The sequence below is a fragment of the Erithacus rubecula genome (assembly GCF_903797595.1).
Source record: "Erithacus rubecula genome assembly, chromosome: 26".
NCBI classification, from domain to species: Eukaryota; Metazoa; Chordata; class Aves; order Passeriformes; family Muscicapidae; genus Erithacus; species Erithacus rubecula.
The window spans coordinates 2,729,689-2,754,829 of NC_136678.1; the positions used below are offsets into that span (position 1 = coordinate 2,729,689).

The 25,141-nt window shown below is 46.9% G+C and overlaps 1 protein-coding gene across 4 annotated transcripts; it reads right to left on the minus strand.

Annotated features, from left to right (window-relative positions):
- Positions 1–1,052: 1,052 nt before the first annotated feature.
- On the minus strand, positions 1,053–23,391 carry HIPK1 (homeodomain interacting protein kinase 1). Of its 4 annotated transcripts, none has more exons than XM_079326967.1 (16): positions 23,252–23,391; positions 21,181–22,258; positions 15,719–15,842; positions 13,609–13,728; positions 12,828–12,914; positions 11,849–12,033; positions 11,407–11,569; positions 10,831–11,053; positions 9,873–9,994; positions 8,218–8,352; positions 5,595–5,734; positions 5,268–5,450; positions 4,554–4,769; positions 4,050–4,288; positions 3,583–3,725; positions 1,053–2,692 (listed from the first exon to the last, which is right to left on the minus strand). In XM_079326967.1, exons 2-16 carry the CDS (start codon positions 22,254–22,256, stop codon positions 2,207–2,209), a joined length of 3,642 nt encoding a protein of 1,213 aa, XP_079183093.1. In that variant the 5' UTR covers positions 22,257–22,258; positions 23,252–23,391; the 3' UTR covers positions 1,053–2,206. The 4 variants fall into 4 exon arrangements, with proteins under 4 accessions (XP_079183093.1, XP_079183092.1, XP_079183095.1 ...); XM_079326966.1 differs by having other exon boundaries at positions 5,595–5,737; XM_079326968.1 differs by having other exon boundaries at positions 2,067–2,692; positions 3,583–3,715; positions 4,046–4,288; positions 5,595–5,737.
- Between the last annotated feature and the right edge of the window lie 1,750 nt (positions 23,392–25,141).

The window sequence follows — 25,141 nt, forward strand, 5'->3', positions numbered from 1 at the left end:
ATTCCTAGTACAAGGGACCCAAGAAAACAAAGTGTAGTCCAAAACCTGCACTGATTATCCAAAGTGAGTATTTCCTCTGAACGCTGGGGCTACAGCTGACAGACCTTCCCAACAACTCCACACTAGCAGTAGCATTATAAAACTTTTTAATGGTATTATGTGCTTTACAGCAGGCTCTCTTTGGTATAAATATTCTATCACCAAGCTAGCAATATTTTACACGACACGTCTGCTATTCCTGTGGGGGAAGGTAACGCTACACTAAACCTAATAAAAGTGATTGCACGTATTTAATCACTTCTGCAATATTAGACTAAACATTCCAATGCATTCCCAGCACTACCCTATCCGAAATGCACTGACAGACACTAACAGTACATGTGCCATTTGAAGGGGAAGCTTCAAGGGGACATCTCTTCACTGGGAACAAGAAGGGAGCCGGGCTGAGCGCGGTGACAGGGAGAGGCTCTGCACCATCCTGCTGCTCTGGCTGGGGAAAGCTGGGTGGGTGAATTGCTTCAATTCGACGGGGGGCTTGCTGGTCCCTCGTAAGGCAAGCTCACTGTAAACTCTAGTCACACTACATCATCATTTAAGGCACTACAATAAGGGGACACACCAAACAACTCTTCATCACACATACCTGTGCAAAACAAATCCAAGGTATCCTTTCCTCTTGTGAAGCTCTACTCCTCTCTCAGTGCTACAGTGATGAGCTCTAACCATTGCATTATATCACATACATTCCAACATGAATCAATTCATTTTGGTTTAAATACAAAGGATACAACACTTCCATCCCCAGGAACGTTTAAGAATTAGACAAACACTAAGTACAGAGTTCAAGTATAATCACTACACATTTTGATTACAAAGACAGAACATTTGGGGTTAGCAGGAAGTTTTGCTTGTTATATTTTTCTAATCAATATGTACATATTTCATTTTCTGTAAAATATTAAAACACCACCAATACAAAACTTCTAAAATAGTTTTAAATTCAGTAATAAACTTTAAAATCTGGATTTTTTTTTTTCCTTTTTTTCTTTCTCTTTCTGTTTTTTTTTGTCTTTTCTTTTTTTTTTTTTTTTTTGGTTGCAATTCCTACATGCACGTACTGTTTACAAGTCTTATTAAGAGCGCTTTAGAGTAGCTGCTGACATATCCAGGAGGATACGCTCACAGGAGTATAAAAAGCTGTACACATCAATACAGTGATGTTTCATTGTATTTCAAATTCATCTCCCTCCTAAATGAATCACGTGAGGCAAAAAAATATTAAGAAAAACAGAACAAAGCAAAGCCCTGTGCTTCTGTGAAGGAATCCAGCTCCATTATAGGGCCAGCATCTAACAAGCTGCAGAAACCAAATTTTAGAGCAATGCTGCATTATTCACTCTCAACTGGAGACAACACCACCATCCTGACAGAGCTGCTGAGCTCTGTCACACAGTGAGATCCTGAATACAGTTTGAACCACTTAGAAGAATTCTGCAACGAACACAACAAAAATTCAGCTGGGTCATGGAGAACTTTTGGAGAAAACAAAGCAGACTCCAGGGTTTACAGGACTCCTGAATTGTATGGTGCTGCTGGCATAAGGCAGCTGCCTCTACCAGTCCTTGAACAAAGCAGAGGAGTAAACAAAACACCTTTGACAGAAACATACATGGAGATGTAATGGCTTTTGCAGAACCAGCAATTTGTTAAAGACAAAGTGAATTAGAGAACAGATGTTAAAATAGTAAATCTGATTTTGAAACTGCCCCAGCAACATAATGAGATAAACATGCACTACATTTTTAGTGGCAACGTGGATTTGTGCAAGCTGCTAAAATAGAATCTGCAAATCTTTTTTTGTTTAAGTTACACAAGTTAAAAAAAGACATCAGGATCTGTCTTCTGAGACACTGATTTGACACCCCTTTTGATTAGCACAACAGAACAATTTTAAATAAATGTGACCATGAATTTTTTAAAAGCATCTATAAAAAGTAAGTAAAATTTTAAAAACTTAATTAGTGACCCTCGTACAGGTAACAAAGCATGCTGCTCAGTTAGTGACCAAACTCACCAGAGACATTTGGGAACAACATACAACCAGATCAGGGAGAAACACGAACCAGGCAGTCATTCCCAGGCAAAGGTTCACCTGAAATCCTCCTCCAACCTCCCAGGCCCATCACAGGACAGTGCTTCACTGCAACTACAAGTAGGAGTACTGGTTGATCTTGGTGGGGCTCAGCGGGTATCCAGTGTAAATAGCAGATCCTCTGGAAGCACCAATATAGGACTGGGGAGCAAACTGGTGTTGGTACTGGGCAGGGGGGACGTTGGCAGATGTCAGCAGGCTGGGCCCCACGCTGACAGGGACCTGGTGCACCAGGGTGCTGGGGTGGGCAGCGTAGGTGCTGTGCCGGGAGGAGCCCTGAGGGGAGAACAGGTGGGCGATGGACGTGGTGGAGCCCAGAGTGGCAGCACTGCTGGGGGCATAAGTGTACATGTGGGGCTGGCTGGACAGGTGGGCACTGGCCGTGGCTGCTGCCAGGTGGGGATGCACTGGGCTGCTGTGCTGGAACGTGTAAGGAGCCTGAGAAATCGTTGATGTGAGGGGGGCCACGTAAGCTTGCTGCCGGCGGGGGACAGCGTTGCTGCTTCTCTCCTGGGAGGCCAGCACTGTGGTTTGCTGGTTCTGCAAGGGGAGGGAGTAAATGAGGTTAGTGGTGGTGCTCAGGTGAGCAAGGGGCAGCCAGAGCACACTGATGGACACCTCCATCCCTGCTGACACACCCAGATCCTCCCTAGTGACACCCTCCCGCAGATCTGAGCAGATCTGTGCACTTTCACAGGGACAAAGGTTACACTTTTCCTATACAATGGGGCAAAACTGCCCTTCAGGCAACACAGCTGGACAAGTGCAGGCAGGCCCTAGATCTGACCCAGCCCCAGAACTCCTCACACATCCATTCCTCTGCACCTTGGGAGGGTGACAGCAGGGCTGCCCCATTTTAGTACCACAAAACCCATCTGGTGCCCATGGCAGAAGTGAACTGCAGGGGTAACAACACTCCCTCTCCTCTGAGAGGCTGCTGCAGTGTGACCCAAAGCCCTGACATGAAGTGACACCCATCTTTGACTTGAAACATTCAAAGACATTTGGTGCCAATTGTTAATGTGATAAAGTCCAGTCTTAAATCTACTGGTTGGAACTCTGTGAGGTCTAGAGGAAGGTAAAGAACTAAAGAATTTCCTCATACTGTGCCTTCAAAGTTACTCTAACTCAACAGCTGGATCTTGGTGTCACCCTCCTGAGAGGCAAGAAGGACTTGCTGTAAGTCAAGTGTGACAAGGAGCACACAGAAACACAGACACAACCACAGTCCCTTCTCCTGCCCTCTGGTACAGGCACAAATCCTTTGAGAAACCTCCCTGCACCCCCCACAGTGTCTCCTACCCTGCACCACCCCAGCTCCAAAGTATCAGCACTTGCAATTACTGATCCTCTTGCAAGCCAGCCTTCCTCCCTGCCTCCCAGGTTTGTGCAGCAGCTCTGAGCCCCCCAGCAGAGGCAGGCAGGCTCACCTGGCTGAGGTTGAGGGGCTGCACGCCGTTGGTGGCCCCGCGGTGCGAGCGGTAGCCCGTGGGGGTGATGCAGCAGCCCGACGCCTGCCCGCTCACCGAGGCCACTGGCTTGGTCTTGCTGCTGCTGCTGCTGCTCAGGATGCCTGGAAATGGCACAAGCTTAGTCAACTCCTCCCCTTCCCATGCTGGTAACCAGCTCTGGGTACCAAACTGAATGTTTCTGTCATAGAGACTTTGCTTTAATTATGATTTTAAATGTGACTAAGAAACCATCGGGAATGTTTACAGATCTTCCTAAACGCAGCCAAGTGTAAATGAAAGGTAAATCTATCAGTGAGTATAAAAACAGACCAAGGCTTTCACAACAGCAGCTGTGAAACCTAAAGTGAGAAAAAGCCATTGTGGAACACCCAAAACTGTGAGGATGAATGTGTCACAGGGATAGGAAAGCACACTGAGATACCCACCTGAAGCCTGGGTGGCCACAATGCAGTCGTTGAGCTGCATTTTCAGGGGGGGGACGATGATGGTGCGGGAGCTGGAGCTGTCAGCAGCAGCTCTGCTGGGCAGCTCCAGAGCCCCCCCAGTGCTCCTGAGTGAGGACAGGGGGTCTGGGGCATAGGGGCTGCTCAGGGACGAGTCTGAGTCAGGGGAGTCGTTAACGGTGACGTAGCTGATGACGTTGGATCTCTGCTTCATACCCAAACTGCAGGGGGAAAAAAAGACAAAATGCAAATGGGAAACATTCTAAACATTCCAGCTTTGCCCACCAGATTACAGGTCTCCCTCTAGGGTCCCACACCCTCCCTCCTTGTCAGATCAAACTCAGATTAACTACTGGCACAACACCACAGAGATGTGACGGGGAATATTCTGATGCAGTTCTTCTGAGTCTTCAGGGCTCACACGTGATGTTCCCCACTCTCCCTGGTGCATGAGCTGAGCCCAGCACAGGCTAAATGAAATCCCACCTGGCAGGTTTGTACTTGCTGTCCTCCTCCTCGTCAGTGTCACTGCGGATGGTGATGACACTGACAGGGGGGCTGGGAGTGTCAGGGATCACGATGGGCTGGTGCTGCTCCTGCACAGGGACCAGCACGTTGGAGGAGGAGGAGCTGGAGCGCAGGGGGCTGCTCCCAATCACAGAGTACACCTGGGTGGGCACAGGCTCCAGAGATGAGCTGGGCCTGCAGGAAAAGCACAGCAGGATTCAGCTCCAGGTCAGAGGCTCAGACAAATATACAAGCACAAACATACATAAACAGAACCTCAGTGCAGACACTCAAACAGAAAAGTGACACAGACACAGGCAAAGGCACTCAGGGATGCTCTGAATGGGACTGATCCACCTGATCACTGCCAAGAACTGCCACCCCTCATTCAACAATTCTGTCACCTGCATTGCTATGGCACCAACAACCCAGGAGGGTAAAAACCCTCTGACCAGGACAGTAAAGCATTTGGTCAACCATGTCCTTGCACTCCCTGAAATTAGTATAATTTAAATCAGTGGCTACAGCACAAAAGCTTTTTCCAAGACATCTTTAAATGCAACTCTAGCACAATATAAAGTTATACCCTCATTGCCTCTGTGATCAGATGTGTTTTTCCCACCATAGAGGCAACCTCCACAAACAAACCCTTGGCTTTTCTAGGACTGGGAAAGGAAGCAATGGAATCCTTACTTGGCTGTGCTCGGTGCTGGCTGCTTGTTCTTCTTTGCTGGCACATTGCTGCTCTGCTGCTGCCTCACAACATGAGCAACCCCAACATTCAGAGGCTGTGCTGTGGCCAACGTCACGTGGTTGGTCAGCAGAGATGGCTGTTGCATGAGAGTGCTGTACTGATTTCCATGGGAATGTGCATTCCTGGAGCACAGAACAAACAAAGAGACCCAAACCCCATGACTCCAGTGCAGCAACCAGGAGCTGCAGCGAGCCCCTGAAGGGAAGGGGGGCATTGTGATGGATGCATCCCCACTTGGCAGGTGGCTGGAGCCCTGCAATCCCTACCTCCAGTCAGCCAGCTGCTGGCTGCTGCCGATGGTCTCGGGGATCACGGCTGCTGGCTGGACTGAGTTGTGCAAAGCAACCCCTGGGAGCTGCTGCCAGGTGGAAGGGAGCAGGATCTGCTGGGTTCCCCCCGGCCAGGCCTGCTGCAAAACAACAAACACAGACACGAGGCTCACTAGGCTTCAGCTCCTGCAGGGGCACCAGAGATTTGTCCAAGCAATAAATGCACTGGGCTGGATTGTTAGCTTGCAGAGGTACAGCTCATCCTTGCTCGTGTTCCCAAGCACAAGAAAACCAGAGGGATGAGCTTCCCCAACATTTTGCTAATCTCTTCTACCACTGCTGTCACCTGGAGAAATCAGTGTTTTTATCATGCTGCACATGCAGCCAGGTATTGCACTGCCAGGTGCAGCAGCAGTGCTTGGGACTCTTTCTGAACATAAACTCACACCACTGCTCTGCTGAAAGGTCCCAAAATATGAAACCAATTTGGTCCTTTCTGCTTTTCTGCCTTGCAGGGATCACATTGAGAGAGCTGAGATGGTGCTGTTATTGTGGAAATTCACCCACCACAGCTGAAACATTTAAGAAAAGCCACACTGAGAGATAATTTCATTACACGAAGGCAGATTCAAATTCATTAATATTATCAATGTTCCTGTCCAAATAAATTTGACAGCATAATATATCCATGATTTTGATAATATATGGCTTTCTCTCCTACAGCTTAAACTGCAAAACTTTTTGTTTCAAACCCAATATCTCTGCAAGTAACAGATCCACTTAGTACAAATACCAGTTCGGAACAAGAAGCCTTCAAAGCAGAGAGCTGCTAAAACCTCTGCCAACATAAGCGGAATAATAATAACAACAATAACATTGAAAAAAAAAAATAAAAAGAAAAATAAAAAGAGAAATATGTTAAAAGTCACACCATGCGTCTTTCCAAAAGCCAACACCTGCACAAGACAAAGCAGAGAGTTTAATACAGCAAGATATAAATTCCCAATGAGAGGCAGAAATCGGGCCTTCCAAGCGACGAACTGTTTTGACAGAGGAAGGACAAAAATATGCAAAGCTTAGCAAATGGCTAATGCAAACTCAGGGGAAGCAGCAAGGGAGAAGTGTTGGAAGCACTAAAGGTGAGCAAATTCACGCCAAAGGCTCCCAGAATCCAAACAGAACTAGTCAAGTCCTCCAGAGAAACTCAGAATGCAGGCTCAGAGTCTGGAGACAGCCAGCTCTGATCCCCACTGCTGCACAGGGGAGTTGAACCACTGCACACACACAGCAGAACTGAATTTGCCTGTTGAATCAAAGCCCAAATCACTTTGGAAAATATCACTAACAACTCACTTGTGTCCCAAGCTCTGCTACAGTCACCCCTTGCTGTTTTTTGGAGCCCAGATTGCAGCCTTTCAGCAATCAAAATTCAACAGCAGGAAAGAAGAAGCACCCCTGGGTCTGTTTAGCTCAGAGCTGTGACCAGGAGAACCCCACTCTCCTGCCTTCCCATCCCAGGACCAGGGAGCAGCTCACTTGGTTCCCAAGAACTCAAATGAGTGGATTTATATTTCAGGACAGGTATGACTCGAGCAAAATTCCACTTGAGCAGAGGCCTCCCTCTCGGAAGAAAATGACATTCAAACTACCACTTTGAAGCCACAAGAAACAACATGGTTCACACAATGGAATGTGCTTTGAAGGACATGTGAGGATACCAGCACTTCAGTGCACTGCAATGTTTTCATAAGCTTCACTGATCTGATTCTGGAGTTTTACAATGACTTCTCTGTGGCACTTACAAAGTTGTTTTGATGCAGGTGCCAGAATACAGAAGAGGACAATTTTGCAAACGTACACTTCTTAAAGGTGTGTTCATTCCCTTCCCCCATCCTTTTTTTTTTTAATTGCTCCAAATGACCTAAAGGCTAGCTATTGCCATTTTGGATACTAGAGCTCACCTTTAATTTCAACCAAGAAATACATATCAACTGAAAAGTATCTGTGAGGAACAGAATCTTTATCTGGATGAAGCAAGCTACGTGCGATTGGCTATAAATAACAAAAGGCCAGAAAATTATTGTCAATGTTCAACAGAGGTTAAGAGAAATCAACTGCTAGAGCAATACATTAAAGGATTTGCTGTCATTAGGGATTTTAGCCTGTGCTTAATGATCTGAAACATTTCTCCATACAAAGCAGCTTTACACGTGTTGCAAACAAAATATGGAGCTAACTTGCCAAGTAGGTCAAATTCTGGCCATCCAGGTACCTGTAGCAGAGTCAAGCTAAAGGCTGATTCCTTTGTATTCCACAATCAAAAGGCAAAGATAGGAGAGTAAGCAAAGAACAAGAATGATTATAACTCTTCTAGGGTCTAGTTTAGAAGAGCTTTCAGTACTAGGCTAGCAAAGGTAATAGTCAATGGATCTGGATTCTTTACAGAGCCACACTAAACGTCAGAGTCAGACAGTGCTTCAGCAATGTTGGGGAGGAAAACAACAAGACATTAAGATGTAGCAAGAACACAGCCACAAGATGGCACATGCTTCCATGCCCTCTGCAAGTCTAAGTTAAAACAAAAACTCAGTTAGTGAACACAATCAAGGGAGGCAATTACCAGTACTGCAGCCGTCTGTTCGACCAGCGCCGGCCGGCCGGCTGCGCAGTTCAGGGTAAAGGGCACCGCATACTGCGGCGTGATGGTGGCTACTTGAGGATGAAGAGTTGCTACCATTAGTGGTGTACAGCTTCCCTGCAATGTAGATCAGGCAGTGAGTGAAACACACGAGCTGAGGCAGGTCAGAGCAGGTCGGTGCGTGGGGCAGCAGGGCCGGGAGGGAGGGAGGCACCGACACCGACACCCAGACCCTGCAGCTCCTCCACAGGCACCTTCAGCCCTGAGGAGAGCACCAGGAACTGGCCATCTCCAGCCCAGTGACACAGTTCAAAAGGTAAAACAAGTTGGGGAAAAATTTGGGGATGGGATCTCTCTCTGATGAAACAGTTCAAAAGGTAAAACAAGCTGGGGAAGAATTTGGGGATGGGACCTCTCCGATGAAATAGTTCAAAAGTCAAAATGAGCTGGGGAAAAATTTGGGGATGGGATCTCTCTTTGATGACACAGTTCAAAAGTCACAGTGAGTTCAGCTAATGGCACTTTACTGGGTCCCATAGGGCAAGTGGCACAGACTGCACCCTGCACTTGCTGTCAGACCCTCAAATCCACACACAGGACTCTTGAGAAAAGGCAAACTATGGGATTTCATGGAAGGCACACTTTGGTGTCAGGAAACAGCAAAGTCATCTGTGAGGAAACCACCCAGACATGTATTAGTCCATCAAATGTCTAATTAAAATTAGATTCTTGGTGTACAATTTGCACTCTTGGATTCAGGTGGGCCTTCAAGTGGGTTCTGCTTTTTGGATACTGTGACCTGTATCATTAATGCTAAAGAAACCAGCAATCACAGAATGCCACCTAAATACTGGGACTGAACAAACTAAAAATTACTCCTCTATAAGAAGGTCAGTAAATGCAATATACTGCCTGAAGAGTAGAACTAACAGAATACCTGTTAATGCCAGCAGAAACTAAAACCATGCAAATAAATAAAAATCCACTTAATTATAAAGGCAACTACAAATTTTCAGTCAATAAAACTTGTGAATCACCAGGCACTTACTGTATATTAAAGGATCACCTTTTGGAAATTAAAATTGTTTTAATTTATGACACATTACTAATATTTAAAACAGCATTTTTAGAATTCTTTGTGAATTTTGGTATGGCATGTTGCTTAAACTGCAAACTTCAGAGATATGTCATTGCTACACATTAATTCACACTAAGAAGGTAACTAGCTGAGAAGGATTCAGAAATAATTTTGTTGATTTAAAGATGAAGTTTTAGCAGGAGTAATCTGTGTTGTCACCTCTCACAGCAATGATTTCTCCTGCCACGATTTTAAAGTGTAGGCAAAAATGACCAGCACTGCCTGTGTCCATGCCTGAAAAATACAGCCTGTTTTTAGCAGCTGAAAAATATATATTTATTCCCATTTTTAAATCAAACTCCTAAAACCAGGGAGGGACATGACATAAAATAGCTCAGAATTTAAATATTCCAGAAAAACAGAACAAAACAAAACAAGAAAATACTGTCTTAGAAGTGACCTGACACATTTTCAGAGTGTCCTGAGAACCCCCTGCACTCAGACAGGCTCTCCTGGAATTGCAGTTGAGCCTATGAGGGGTTTGGGGTGTTTTTTTTACCTGTGTGAGAACTCCAGACTGGATCTGCAGAGGCTGTGCTGCAGGTGCTTGTGGCACAATTGGGACAGCATTTTCCATCCTGACTGGGAACCCAGAATGTTTTGTAGTTGCCTGAAGTCCAGCTGTGGAGGACAAGACACATCACTAAGCTGCTTTATTATTCTTTCATGTGTTCCCAAAAATCAAATTCCTGCTAAGGTAAGGGCAGAGGATAGAGTGGGATTAAGGGATAGGAAACTTTGACAAAATCCCAGTAAAACACCAGCTGAAGTAAATCCTTCTGCATCCTGGGATCCTGCAGGGCCATGATGGACAGCCAGCCCCCACCAGCCTGGCTCTGTGGAGTCTGGTTTTCAGGAACAGTAACACAGACTCCTAATTCCAACTTGCTTGAGACAAGTTTAAAGTTCAAGCCTTACACCACCAGTTTCCAGATCACAAATAACCCTCCAGACTAAAATAACCCAGGTATCAGCATGACCACAGAACCCTGAGGATGAACACAGCTAAGCTCACTGACCCACAATCTGTGACAATGCTGGTAACAAAAACCTGCACCAGGGCTGTGAACTGAGGCTCAAACACCAGATATCTGCTCTTGAGATAACAAACAAAACCAGACAAACTGATTTTCAGGCAGGTCTGGCTCCTCTGTTCCCTGCTTTCTGTGGAATGCTGCTGTGTTCAGTTTGGGGGGAAAAACTGGTTGAGCAACCAGCTGGAGCCTGCAACCCAGGCAGGCAAGATCCTGTCACCTGTTCCAGCACGACCTGGAAGGGAATCAAGCTGCCTGCACATGTCTGACCTGGTTCTGCACTTCCATCTGATGCAAGAGCCCCGTGTGACACCCACTGAGAGCCCTGCTCAGCTCTGGGGTTTCTCACTTTAGTGCAAATCACAACTTCTCCTGCCTTAACTGACTGAAACCACAGCATCACACGAAGGCTTCTGGGCTTACTTTGAAAAGCAGGGGGACAAACAATGAAGGTTTGCTGGAAGGGGTCTGTCTGTGTGCAGATCTGGGTGGTTCCAGGCTGCAAGGAAACACTCTGCTGAGCCACTCCTGCCACTGGGGCTGCAGAGGATGGGTACAGGGCAGACTGGTAGTTGAGCAGGGAGACGTCCGAGTTGGCCAGGGAAAGAGTAGCAGCAGCAGTGGAATTGGAAGCCAACACACTGGCCTACAAAAATAAACAAAAAAGTCACTTATCTCTTGTAATCTTACCTCTCTTTGTTAGTAAAACAAACAACAGGAACCATCAATGTTAAGCTAGGAGGAAAGCACCTGGAAAATGTTTGAGGTAAAAAGCTCAAGACAACACAGAACAAAAAACATGAATTGACCAAATTTACTTATGTTGCTGAACTGACAAATTTTCAATACATGAACAGGCTTCTTGGCCTGAGTTTTGGACAACTAGACTTCGAGACAAGACTATGAATTTTGGAGAGTAGTTTAAATTTTGGCCTGCAGGCACTAAATCAGCCTACTCCATGTCTTTGATGAGGATCAAACAGGTGACAGATGCTATACCTGGTTGTGTACTGTGTTGAGCTGGTTGTTAAAGCTCATTGTCAGGTTTGTGCTTGTGTTAGGAGCAACGTGAGTGGTGAAAGGGCTCTTGATCTGATTCACTGTATCATACATGTTCACTCTTCTCTTGCAGATCTCCATGTTCTGAAAGCAAGATTTCACACTGGAACAGAATGACAGAAGGAAAACATCAGATTTGTAAAAACAGGACACAGATGTGACAACTTTATGCACGTGCTTTAGGTTTAGGTTCTTTTAAACCAACAAAGAATGTCCTAAAACATGAAAAGGAAGCTTATGAACATTCCATTCCTTACACATGCCATTGCTATTTTCAGATCAGCCAGGAGCTGCAGAAAACAGCACTGACAGAAAGCTGGGAAGTGCTGCTCTGTGATTCCAGCAAATCCTGAAACAAAACAACCCATCCAAGGGAGCTTACTGGTTACTGTGGGGGAAGTCCAGCAGATGTGCCATTGTAACAAATGAATGGTTCAAAGTCTTCAGTGGAGTAATTCTCTTATCTGCATCAATTGTCAACATTTTCTTCAACAAATCAATGTATTCCCTTCGGTCAGCCTTCTCTGCCAACATGTCAGTCCCTTCTAAGTCTGTAGACATATTCACCTGGAAAATCAAGTGGGAGCAGGTCACACAAGCTGCCTAACAATTCAATAACTTCACATTACACAGGAATATTTATTAAGCATTTCTGTCTCTTAGCCAGACTAATTTCAGGTGTTACAGTGCTAACACACTGCTCTTCCCTTGCTCATTCTAGGAGAGACAGTGAAACTAGCACGTGGAATTCTCTTCTCAGCAGGGAGCTGGGTCTATTCAAAGGGATCAACCAGGTTTCATTCTCCACTCTCTGGCAAAATGCCCTCATGTTTTGGGGGAATCTGTAAGGGGCTGGCAAGCCAGAATAATTCCACCTCCTCTGCAGAGATGGAACCTGATGGTAACAGCTACAAAAGCAATAGAAAATTTGCATTTAAGATTTAAGGCTTCATGACACAAAAGCCACTCAGATATCCCTTCATTTTACCTCTAAAGAGAGAATGAGAAGAAGAATGATCTGTAGCTCTTGTCTACACTAATTCTAAAGTCTTATAAAATGCATTTGAAGGGGTTCAGCTCTCCTACTGCTCTACTATACTGGGAACAGGCTGGGCACACTCCTGTCCAACACACTGAGGCATAAGAAAACACAAAACATTTCAAACAGCTTCATAATAAACATTTTGACTGGTTTTCATCCCTGATTTCTGATCCAAATTGGCACCATAGTAAACCTCCATCAATGGAAGAGGACTGGCTGCTCCAGCACAGAAACCTCATTTTCAGAGATTTCCAAAAAATTGAAGTTACTAAATTAAATGTGAAAAAAGAGTTGTTTGTGTCCCAGGATCCCCACACACCTGCGCCATATCATCCAAACAGTTGAATATATATTTCCGAGCTTCTTTTGATTTTATTCCTGTTTCCAACTCATGCTCTTCTGGAGTCTATAAAAGAAAACATCAGTATAAACTGAGATATAACATACTGATAAGGAAAAAGCAGCAAGGAATTGCTTGCAGACACCACACAGCAGCAGCTCAAACCCAAAGATCCCAATGGGATCCCATTCCCCCAGCTGGAAAGATCATTCATTGCAAAGCTCAACTAACAACAGGATGATTTCATCTCAAGGCTTCCTTGGGTACTGCATTAGCCAAAACTACTGAAGGTTTCTGATTTAGGATGAAAAGAGGCTATAAATATTTTAAATCCCTCTTCTACAAAGAAGAAAGGCAAAATTCCCTCCTTTTTGCTGCTCAGCTTTAAAGGCAAATCAGGCTTAAATCCCATTCTTCCCTGTCCTCTGCCAACCCATAACCAGATTCCTGTTAAACTAACAAACCCATCATGAAATACTCCATATTTTACTGGTTGGCTTGTCAGGAGATGACAACAAGATGACACACTTCCCTGAGAATGAGCAGCCCATAATTGGCACCCAATTATCTCAATGATGGAACACCCACTCTCTGCTGGTGCTTTTGTCAGAGCAGCACCAGGAGCTGCAATCACACACCCCAAACCCTCCCTCCCAATGTTTCCACAGCACACAACAACTGGGTGGGAATTTTTATCAAACCCTCCATGAATAAATGGTGAATAAAAAGAGAATTAGGGGATGGGAAAGACAAGACAAACCTTGAGCCTCCACAGTGGGTATCCCAAATTTGGATCTCTGTTAAAAAACCTGCTTGTTTTCGTTCCTGCACTGAGAAGATACTCTGCTGGAAGGCCTTGAGTTTGTGAAATATAACGAATCTAGGAAAGAAAATTACCAAAGTGAGGATTCTCATCAGCAAGAAATCACAGCTAATGGGGTAATTAGCAGCCAGGTTTGTTCACAGCTAATAGGAAATTACCTGTAAAGAAAGACTGCCCAGATATGCAAAACTGCACAATTAAAGGGATTATCTTTATAAATCCACTTCTGCAATCACAGAAAAATTTTAGGTTTTAAATGCATCTCTCTTATTTTATGAAAGTATTTTTTTTGCTAATGTATATTTCAACAGACTGTAGGTTTTAAAGACATTTAACAATGAAAGAAATACATATTTTAAGGGGAAAATACCACAGAATTTATCATGTATGTATAAATAATTAAAGGCATAATTATCCAAGCAACATTGCTGTGGCTGCCAACACAATACACTAGGCACACAATTTCAGAATAATGTCATGGCAAAGCTCTCACTGACCAAGAAATCAAAATGAAATATCTTTAAACAAATTTAATATATTTATTTTGAAACGTTAAAAAAATGGCTCAGAATTTTGGAAGATGCACCTGAATCCTTGTGATAGTATTGATAAGACATTGGTAAAGAGAGAAAAATAAAAAGGTGTGCTTAAAAGGAAAGAAAATATCAAATTCATGAAAAACTCCACAGGGTTAAGGTAACTATGCCTTGATCAAAGCATCAATTACATATCCTTTACAAGATTTCTTATTTCCCAAATTCCTGCTTATTTCCCAAATTTTACTAGCATTTCTTATTTGCCAAATGTGCCAAAACAGGGCACTGTCAGAGCTTGTGATCACATGAATTTATGGGCTCATTTTTCAATGAAGCCAAGGTGGATCCAAGCATCTCCAAGTGAGTATTTCTTGTACCTACACAAGAATTCAGGTAGCAGTTCTATTTTTACAGGATAAAACTTTTGCTTTACAGTCAAAGGGTGTTTAAAGAAATAATTGTAAATCCCACCCCAGCCCATGAACTCATTCCTGGAAAGGTCCTCTCACAAGTTCCACCTCAACTTTCACCTGCTGCTGCAAAATCTCAGAAAACACAAAAGCCAAGTCATTCCCCAGTCTTCAAGGGGACACCAAAATGAACCCCATGAAGTCACACTGCATCACAGAGGGCTGCAAAATCCTGTCTTAATTAAGCAATGGAAAAAGCAGCTCCTCCCCAGCCACCTACACCAGCAGATAAAGTTCTCAGAATTACACAAAACTCAGTGCACAAGGAAACCACCAGACCCTACCTCAGCTACTTTCTAACTCATTCTGCTCATTAAGGCACCACTGTGTTTCCTTTGGAAATTTACAGTGCTGGGAAGACATATGACAAGTAAGTTTTCAAACTTAGTAAGTTTTCATGTATTTTATCACATAAGGAAAACCATACCAAGCACTGTAACGAGATCCCACCACAAAAACCCCAGTGGAAAAGCTACTCTGAAAAAAAAAACCCTCTCAAAGACTTTTTGTCCTTTTATAGGCACTGACTAGGCCAGGTAATAATGCCAAGTATCCACAGAAAGGACTAATTAGTTCAAGATGCCTCTCAGAGTCTTGCCCTTGGATTCCAAAGACAGCTTGAGGCTCACACTTTGCATAAAAACTGAGGGTTGCTGTAGGTATTAACAGGGCAGGGATGACAGGCTTGCTCTATCCCCACATGGAAAAAGTGCCCTCATGGTGAAATTCCAGAGGTGTTTCACACACACCTCACTCCTGCCATGGCAGGGAGCTGTTTCAACAGCTTTTGGGTTTGGAAACCAGGGGTTAATCACAAATTGGCCCCTTTTTTTTGGACAGCATGCACTCAGCTCAAGTGAAAACACACAGATCTCCCTGCTCCCTGCCCAGAGACAATGGGAATATCAGAGAGAGAAAATGAGCTCAGCCAGCAGCAATGTGCACTGATGGAAGCTGCTGCAGGACAGGGGGGTTCAGGAGGGTTTGAGCACAGCAAATTGTGGTTCCATGTGAAGATCCCACATCCCCCACATCTCTCACCTGGTCATACTCAGATGCTCCTGGATACAGAGGCCAGCCCAGAAACAGCTCAGCTATGACACAGCCCAGGGACCACATGTCAATGGCTTCACAGAATGGCAAACCCAGGATGATCTCTGGAGCTCTGGGCAGGGAAAAGCAAAGAAAAGGCCAAAGTCAAACCTCTGACTCTGAAAGCTGCATTTCTACCCCATAAACCACTCTGGGTAAAAGCACCTCCATGCACAAGTAAATCTGTGTGAACAGAAATTATTTATTTTAAAGGAGAAGTTGTTTCCTTGGGTGGCCTAATAGATCCCAATCTTTATCACTTAAGTGGATTCTTTTATTGCTACAGTGCCCCCCAGCTCCTAAGAGGCCTTTACATCACAGTTGCATAAAGTTATTCCTTTAGTAATCATTTTAATTACACTTGGTAGGATGTGAGGTGTCCCTGAGACAGAACACAGCATCACAGAATTATGGAGAGACTTTCAAGACCATCCAGTCCAGTCTATCCTAACAGAAGGGAAGAAAAGCTCTGGCAAACAGAGATTTTTCTAGAAGACCCCAGGAGGCTTGCCTGCTTCATGTGGGAAAGAAGAGCACCTGCAGAGGCAGGAAAAGGAGTTCCTCAGAGAGCTGCTGGGTTTCTATCAGCAGCTTTTCATGCAGGCTTTGCTCAGAGAGTTTCCAGTTTAAAATGGATGCAGAGAGCCCAGCTGGAGGTTGTGTTTCAGGTTTCTGTGCACTCAACCACACCTAATGCAAAATGTACCTGTCTGGCCCAGCCTCTAGAGGAGGTGATAAAAAAAAAACCAAAAAACCTCACACTCTAAGCAGGGTCTGCTTCTCTAACAGGTTGGAATTTCAGGGAGATTTCTGTCTGGAGATGACTCATTACACAGAAGGATGTTTTAGTTCAGCTCTTCACCTACACAGAGTTCTGAAACAAACAGAGGCTGGTCTGGCAGGAGAAATTCTGCTCCTACATTTGCATAGAGCACAAAACCCCAGATGCTGCAAACCCCACATGAGCTGGTGTGGGAATTTACTCTGGAAAGTACAGGAAATAAAAAAGCCTTGACCTTCATCATGCATAGCTAACACAAGAGCAAAGGAAGACAGAAAAGCCCTGAACTCCAGGCTATCCATTTCCTGGTCATGCCCCAGGGTTTGTGTGGCATTTCTGCTGTTACACTACAATATTTCAGTTGTTACAAAAGGCTCTGGAACCAGCTCTGAGCCCTCTACAGAATTCTAAAAACCAGGGCTTGTGTAATGTACAGGTGTCAGTAAATTTGACACTCACCCTCCTCAACTGCTCAACCTCCCAACTGTTTGTCCATGGCAAGAAGTGACTCCCCACTTAATCACCCTCTGTGCTGTGGTGACACAGATACACCTTTTGTTTTAGGTGTCTACACAGGTGTCTCCAAAACAAAAGCATTCAGCCCAGCTGCTCAGGCACAGGGCACCTGAGAAAGCACAAAACCAGAACAGGACAGGTTGGATTGAGCTTGGAACAACCTGGGACAGTGGAAGGTGTCCTTGCCCATGGCAGGGGTGGGATGAGATGAGCTTTAAGCTCCCTTCCAACCCAAACCAGTCTGGGATTCTATAAAAGAAGATAAACAGCTGAACCAGCTGCCTGTTGCTGTGAGGTCCCATTTATTCTTTACTATCCAGATTTTATTATGTCTGAGCCCCCAAACCAGAGCCATGATACACCTTCAGTAATCAGAATAACAGATCATTCAGGCTAACACTTAATGGTACACTCTACTCAACACTGATCTGTTGCTACCTTCTTGTTTGGCTGTTCTGGCAGTTGTTGACTTTGGAAAGGTTTCTCACATGTGAAAACATAAAATGATTATGCAAATAGGAGCAGTAGCTGATATTTGAATGCTGACTGCCCTGCTAACATTTATATTTTAAGGAAATATGCTAGAATGGACACGACTTTCTACAGGCTAAGAAGTGCAAACCAGAGAAATTTCTTACTTCACAAGTAGAAAAAATATAATTCATACATTTACACAGAAGCCTCCCTTGCCATTACTTTATGAGATATCACAGCAATCTGTACTGCCCCTCTTGATTATCCTGATGCAGGAATTTCTGATTCAGAAAGGACCCAGACCTGTCATATAAGGAATGCTGCATTTGGACTGGCAAAACAAATTAAAATATAGATGGCTTGTGGAATATGCAGAGCTAATCCTTCTCTAGTGTGCTAAAAAAAACCCACCAATTCCAATGGAAATAGAGATTTGGGGCAGCCTGTTGGTCTTTAACTCCAGGATGGAATAGACTCATGTATTCCTCAATAAAATCACAATACCATGATGATAGCAAGTTGAAGTCTTGTATTTTATTCCCTGCAACTAAATAAATGAACTTCTCATGAGCCACCTGATTTCGTTCTGATTGCAGGACAGGGCTGGGAAATCAGAATTTCTCTCATCTCCTTTTATACCACTGCAATTAGCAGCCTTATGAGATGTGAGCTGAACCAGGACAGCAGGCAGAGGTCACTTCCATAGCTGCTCTGCCAGAGATTAAAGTGATTTTACCATCTTAAGCCCTTTGAAATAAAATCAACAACACTCTTTGCACAGATGCTGCCTCCCAAAGCTGACAAAATACACTCAGGCACTCTCAGAAGAGAAAGGACTCACAGCAGCCCCAGAAAACAGCAAGACTGCCTCCCAGCATTTCCAAACAGGCCATGTTTACACCTGTGCTTTGGGATGGTGGGAACACAGAGCCTGTGCAAGTGCAGCAATGCAGTGCCCAGAGCTGGATTAGCAGAGCCAGACTTGGCAGCAGGGGCTGCTGTCCCCAGGCCAGCATGGCTGGGACAGAAGCAGGTGATGGAGCCCAAAGCAGAGGTGAGAAATGGACACTCCTGCACTCTACAGTCCCCCAAAGCTCAGGGCCACCTTCTCACAGCCCAAATTGCCCAGTTCTGCAGTCTGTGCTGCACACTGGCCCACAGGCAGCAGCAGGAGGCAGGGAGCTGAGTAGAACTCCCTGATGGCTGCACTCATATGTAACACAGGACATGAGCAAACCCCACTCTGTACAGCAGGGAGATCCCCTGGATCCATGTTTGTATTCCAGGAGTTTTTTATTCCTGCAGGGTTTCCTTCCATTGTTCATCTCCCCCAAGAAAAGAAGCAACCTCACCTGAGAATGCCACTCTTGTTTTCAGGTGAGGAATTACTGCAAACATCCTAGAACTGTTCACTGCAGAGAGCTGATCTACTCCTGCTCCATGATGGGCTTCAGAGACAAACAAATCTTCATGGGCACTTCTACTCACACTTTAAGTGTGAGCAGTAACATTGCCCCTCCTGAGTGGGAAAGGGACCCTGCCTCAGCCCTGGCACTGTCCTGACAAACCCAGTGTGACATCCCAAGGGGACAGTGCTGCTGCAGCTGTACCTGGAGCAAGGTGTCACTGCCAGCAGGACAGCCAGCCCCTGACCAGCTGGGCTGCTGGACAGGATCACCTCCAGCAGCACAGACAGGAATTAATAAAGGAAGATTTTTTTCCTCAAGGGTACATAAATTAGAAAATCCATCTTAGAGCAGTGAGTGTGGCTGGTTTAGAGGTCTCTACAGCAGAGGTTACCCAAGTGTCAGTAACAGGGACTGAAAGGTAAAAAGTGAGTACAGAGAAGTTTATTTTATTTACAGACAAGCATATGAAGAATTGGTCTATGCTCTTTCATTAAACACAGAATTAAAAAAAAAATTCAACTCATCTGAATGCTCAATGTGAACATGGGCAAAGCAATCCAGTTCTCCCACAACAAGCTGGTTTCTGCACCATCTCTGTGAATTCCTAGATTATGGATTTTAGTAATCATCACCATTACACTAATTACAGATCACTAAATACTAGATTTCCACATCACAGCATTCTTCACTCCAGCCAAGCAGACAGTCCAACGCCACCTAATCCCAGGTTATTTGCCTTTCTGGCAGAGTCAGTCACCCCAGGGAGCTGCAAGGGGCTGGAAATCCAGTGCCCCACACACAGATGGAGCAGGAATTTCCCTCCCTGCAGCCCCTGGAAGATTCTTATCACCCCTCATTGCTTTTCCTCAGCTAAATCTGTTTTCTGAGATACCAGAAACTGGAGAGCACCATGGGCCTCCCCAAACTGCTTTGCTGACACGTGTGGCAGGTCAGATAGAGCAGATTCTTGACCAGTGGTCACCCTCTTTCCATGCAATAACAAAACTGATGATGTATTTTAGAGAGTGAACATTTTTAGAGTTGTGGGGCACAAAACAGATACAAAATGCTACAAAAAACCCATACCAATCAATAGTTTAGAATTGGAAAGATTGGTGCCAACAAGCTGAGCAAACATCATGAGCAATGGATTAAGAAAAGTCTGTATCACATGAAAGGAATGTCATGGAAAGCTGGTACTGGGTGTTGGAGTTAAAAGGAAAAACAACAGAAAAACAAAGGGAGCAAGCACACAGGGAGCATGAGGGATGAACAGAGCAAACCTACAATAAGCCAGGCTTTAAAACTGAAGTGAGCAGTCAGGGAAGACATCAAACAGGGCAGAGACACAGGGTGGGGTGGAGTGTCTCAGTCCTGTCTGGTCCCAGCTGGAAGGACTAGATACTAGTTCTGACTTTTGCGTCAAGTGAGCTCACATTCCACCCAAAGCAACCCTGACAGCACAGCACTGACTCTTCACAGCCCTTTGAAGCCAGAAGTTCTTTCTGCATCCATTTATTGAAGTCTGCTGCTACTTAAATTCAAATACACACTTAACAGAGCCAAGCTGGAGGAATAATTGAAAGAAACAGCACAGCTTGCTTTACACACAGTCTCTGAGTTTTAATGTTTCTGCCCATAATTTATTTTTAGTTCTTGGGCAGGAGTAGGGTAGAAGATATCTGTGCATATTGCTAAGGGAAGCAGAGACCTTTCTCCAAGGGAAAACTTTCTCCAGGTCCCATGAAAGCATGACTTAGCCAGGGTTGACACAGAAAGTCATGTGCTCATGAAGAGGGTTCAGACAAAGATGAAGAATCAGAAGAAATAAGAGCAAATAGAAATTGGCATCCCCTTGACTTCTCTCCCTTCTAAATGTCCAAGGTTAATGGACTAGTTTCAGATCATGGCAGACAACCTCAAATGCACTACTTAACACTCCCACACTGCTTCTGAGTTTACCACAAGCCAGTGGACAGGGTAAAATCAACTTAGTGCACTGATCTGGGGGGGAAAGGAAGGCACTGGGCTGCAGATTAGGCCACCCTTGCAAGGCAGACATTCTATTTATTATCCCATCCAACTTTCAGAAGAAATCTCCAGGAAACATGCAGAGCTGATGATTTCCTGCTGCCCTTCAGCTGGGGTTAGGCAGAAGAGCTCAGTGTGTGCAGCAGGAAGCCCCAGCAGGATCAGCCTGACCTAGTTCAGTGGGCAGGGGCAGTGCTTACCTGTAATACCGTGACTGCAGGTACGTGGAGCACACGGCCTTGGACACGTGGCTGGCTGACCCAAAGTCAATCACCTTCACTCTGTAGGGCTGACGTGCAGGATCCACCAACATGATGTTCTCTGGCTTCAAATCAGCGTGGATCAGACCCAAACTCTTCAGCTTCATCAGGGCAGTAGCCACTTGCTGCAGGATGGGCCGGATGTATTTCAGGGGCAACGGACTGAACTTGTTTTGCTTTAAGAAATCATATAAGTTCTGTTCCAGCATCTCAAAGACAAGGCATGTATGATTCTTGTGTTGAAAGCACTCGTAGGAGCGGACGAAGTTGTACTCATCAGCATTCTCACTGCTCAGGCGAGACAGGATGCTCACCTCGATCTGGCCCTGCCGGGCGTACGACGGGTGGTTCTTCAGGATTTTGATGGCTACAATCTCCTTCGTGCTACGTTTCCAACACTTTGCCACCTGCCCGAACGTCCCTCGTCCCAGGAATTCCAAGACCTCATAGCTGTTGGTCATAGAGCACAGGATCTCATGCTGGACCAGCTGATAATCCCCCTCCCCACTGGAGCTGCTGCTTTTCGTGGTGACCGTGGTGGTCGTGGCCGCAGCACCCACCGCAGGTCTGTTTTGCAGCATGAGAGGTGGATGTTCCTCAATGATCTGCACACTACCGTTGCTGTCAACCTCTTCACTTTTCCTTTTTAATCCACATTTTTGGTATGGTTCCAGCAAAGAAACGTTGCTCCTGTGGGTGAGGGTCTGGCTGCTCTGGAAGGACGCTGTGGCGCTGCTGCCGGTGCTGTCGGCCGCGGTGACCACGATGTGCTCGACGGAGGGAGCGGGGAGAAGGAGGTTCTGGTCGTAGGCAGGGATGCTGAAATTGGCTACCTGATGAGAGGAGCTGGCTTGCCCTTGAGCTGCTGGGAGGTTTTTGCTGTGGGTATAATACTTGTCACTACTGCTCTGTCCTGAAACATCCCAGACAGACGGCTCCACTTTCAGTTTCTTGGCACTGCAGAAGGCACTCGAGGATACTGACGGAGGGGAGAACACCTGCAGCTGTGAGGCCATACCTGGAAAGGGAGAGGAGAACTCATGAGGGGCAGCAGGTTGCAATGGACAAGATCCTCTATCTGTGCAAAAAAACAGAATCACAGGTGTTTTTCTCAGCACCATGTGGAAGAGAACCTCTGTAACTGCTGCTCCTAAGGGCATCACCAAGCGAGGCTGTGCAGTGGGATTACTGCATTTGAGAAGCACACAGCTCTTTATCCAGCTCTCTAACAGCTAAAGGAATCCCAGGACACAACAGGAATCACAGAGTCAACTAGGTTGGAAGGGACCTCTGGCATCATCGAGTCCAAGCTTGTGACCAAACACCACCCTGCCACCCAGAGCAGAGCGCTCAGTGCCACGTCCAGTTGCTCAAACACCTACAGGGACGGTGACTCCACCACCTCCCTGCAGCCCGTTCCAATGTGTAACCAGGGAAGAAATTCCTCCTATTGTCCAACCTAACCCTCCCCTGGCGCGGCTAAACGCTCCGTGCTCTCGTCCTGCCGTTTGTTACCCGGGAGAGGAGCCCGACCCCCACCTGGCTACACCCTCCTTTCAGGGAGTTGCAGAGAGCGATAAGGTCACTCCCGAGCCGCCTTTTCTCCAGGCTAAAAAAAACCCTGTGCTGACGAAAACAACAGCGAGGATCGGGGGAGCGCAGGAAGCGGGAAGACCCTGCGCAAATCGCGATCCCGTCCCCAGGCCTGTTCCCCAGGCACTGTGAAAACAGTCGGTGGGAAAGCCAAGGCCGGCGGGCCCAACCTCCCCCCGGAGCAGCGCCCGCCGCGCGGCCCGACCGCCGGGAGCGGAGCCGCGGGGAGCGGCGCCGCCGGGAGCGGAGCCGCGGGGAGCGGCGCCGCCGAGAGCGGAGCCGCGGGGAGCGGAGCCGCCGGGCCGTTACCGGGCTCGGGCCCGGCCCCGCCGCCACCCGGGCCCTCCCCGGCCCCAGCGCGGGGGAAGGGGCGGGCCCGGGCCTGCCCGCCCCGCCGGGCCCCGCCGCGCGCACTCACCGCCGGTGGGGGGTTCTCAGCCGCGGGCCGGATCTGCCTGGGGGACACGCGGGGGTGCGGAGCCCCGCAGCGGGCTCATCATAGCCCCGCCACGGCCGCCGGCCCGGCCCGCTCGGCCCGCGCTCGCCGGGGGGAGCCCCCAGGCCGCTCCGCCGCCGCCGCCAGGCTCCGCCGCGCCCTCACGGCCCGGCCGGGCTCCCCCCGCCCCGTCTCGTCTCGTCCCGCCGCCGCCCCGGGCCCGAGCGCCCCCGGCCCCGCCGCGTTCCCGCCGCCGCTCCGGGCCCCGAGCGCCCGCACAGGCCGAGCCAGCCGAGCCCCGAGCGGGCGAGCGCGCACGTGACCGCGGGGCGGGGCGGGCGCAGGAAGCGCCGGGGCCGGGCCCGGGAACCGGGCGGGGCTGGAACGCGAGACGGGGCCGGACCGGGCACCCCAACCGGACCGGACCGGACCGGCAGCCGAGCGGCGCCGCGCCGTGCTCGCTGCCAGAGCAAGGCCCGGGCTCTGCTCCGGCGCCCAGCCATGGCTCCAGAGGAACGGGCAGGAACCGATGCTCAGAAGTTCCATCTGAACGTGAGGAAGAATTTGTTTCCTGTAGGGAACAGATTGCCCAGAGAGGGTGGGGAGTGTCCCTCTGGAGATTTTCCAGAACCATCTGGACACAATCCCGTGCCATGTGCTCTGCGAGGGCCCTGCTGGCACAGGCAAGTGCTTCCAAGAAGGGATTTAGTCCAGCCAGGTCACCATCACCCACTCGAGAACTCCACAGCGTTTCATTTCAGCCTATTCCAAGCCCATGTTACAAAGATGTTTATTGCAAAAGTTTACAACATCTAAAAATAACAATTACAAATTACTAATACTCTTAACCAAAATTCAGACAGAGTAGGATTAGAATAGATATTTAGAAAAAAATTCTTTATTCAGAGGGTGGTAAGGCCTTGGCACAGATTGACAGAGAAGCCAGGGCTGCCCCATTCCTGGAAGTGGTTAAAGCCAGGCTGGGCAGAGCTTGGAGCAACCTGGTGTAGTGGAAGTTGTCCCTGCCTGTCTCAGGCTTTAGAACTTAATGATCTTTAAAGTCCATTCCAACCTAAACCATTCCGTGATTCTATGAAAATCTCAGAAACTCTCACAGCTTCCTGTTTACACAAACAGCAGCACAAGTGTGAACCCCTCCAGCAAAACACTGTTCAGGAGCTCTGCACCCTCTGAGACAGGGAGGCCTGAGCCCTGCATGGAGAACTGTTCTCTCAGCACGATTCTCTGCAGGCTCACAGTGACCTCCAAGAGTGTGGAACACAATTCTCACCTTCCCCAGCACCTGTTTGGGAAGTCCCAGCCTCCCCAAGCCAGAGCCAAGAGGCTCCTGATCAAGGTCTGTCCCAAAGGTTTTATTGCACAACCCATGGCTGCTTGTGCCTCAGGCTGGGGTTTGGCCAAGGGCCAAGAAAAACTTGTGGCTGTGACAAAAGTCCCCAAATTCAGCTGAAGGAATCACACACACACACAACATCCACAGGAGCTCACCTGAAGGCAGCACCTCACACGATTATCAAGATGATTCTCCCTTTTCAACAGGTTCCAGTACCTCTTCAGAGTACTCCATAAAAAAGCACAAAGAGATTTTAGGCAATAAAACCAAAGTGACCACACACTGTAGAGATAATTATGTAAACTCATTCATTTTCTGGTGAAGGAAAGCTTTCACCATTGCAGTTTTTTTAATCTAGGAAAGAAGCCCCAGTGCTGCAGGAACAGAGAGCAGCTCTGCAGCAGGGAAGAGAGAAGTTGGAAGTGCTTTGGCCTTGGAATTGGGGAAGCAGTCAGGAACCCAAGGCAGCAGTGCTCTGGGGTGCTGCCTGCAAGCTGACATTGCACACTTGTTTCTGT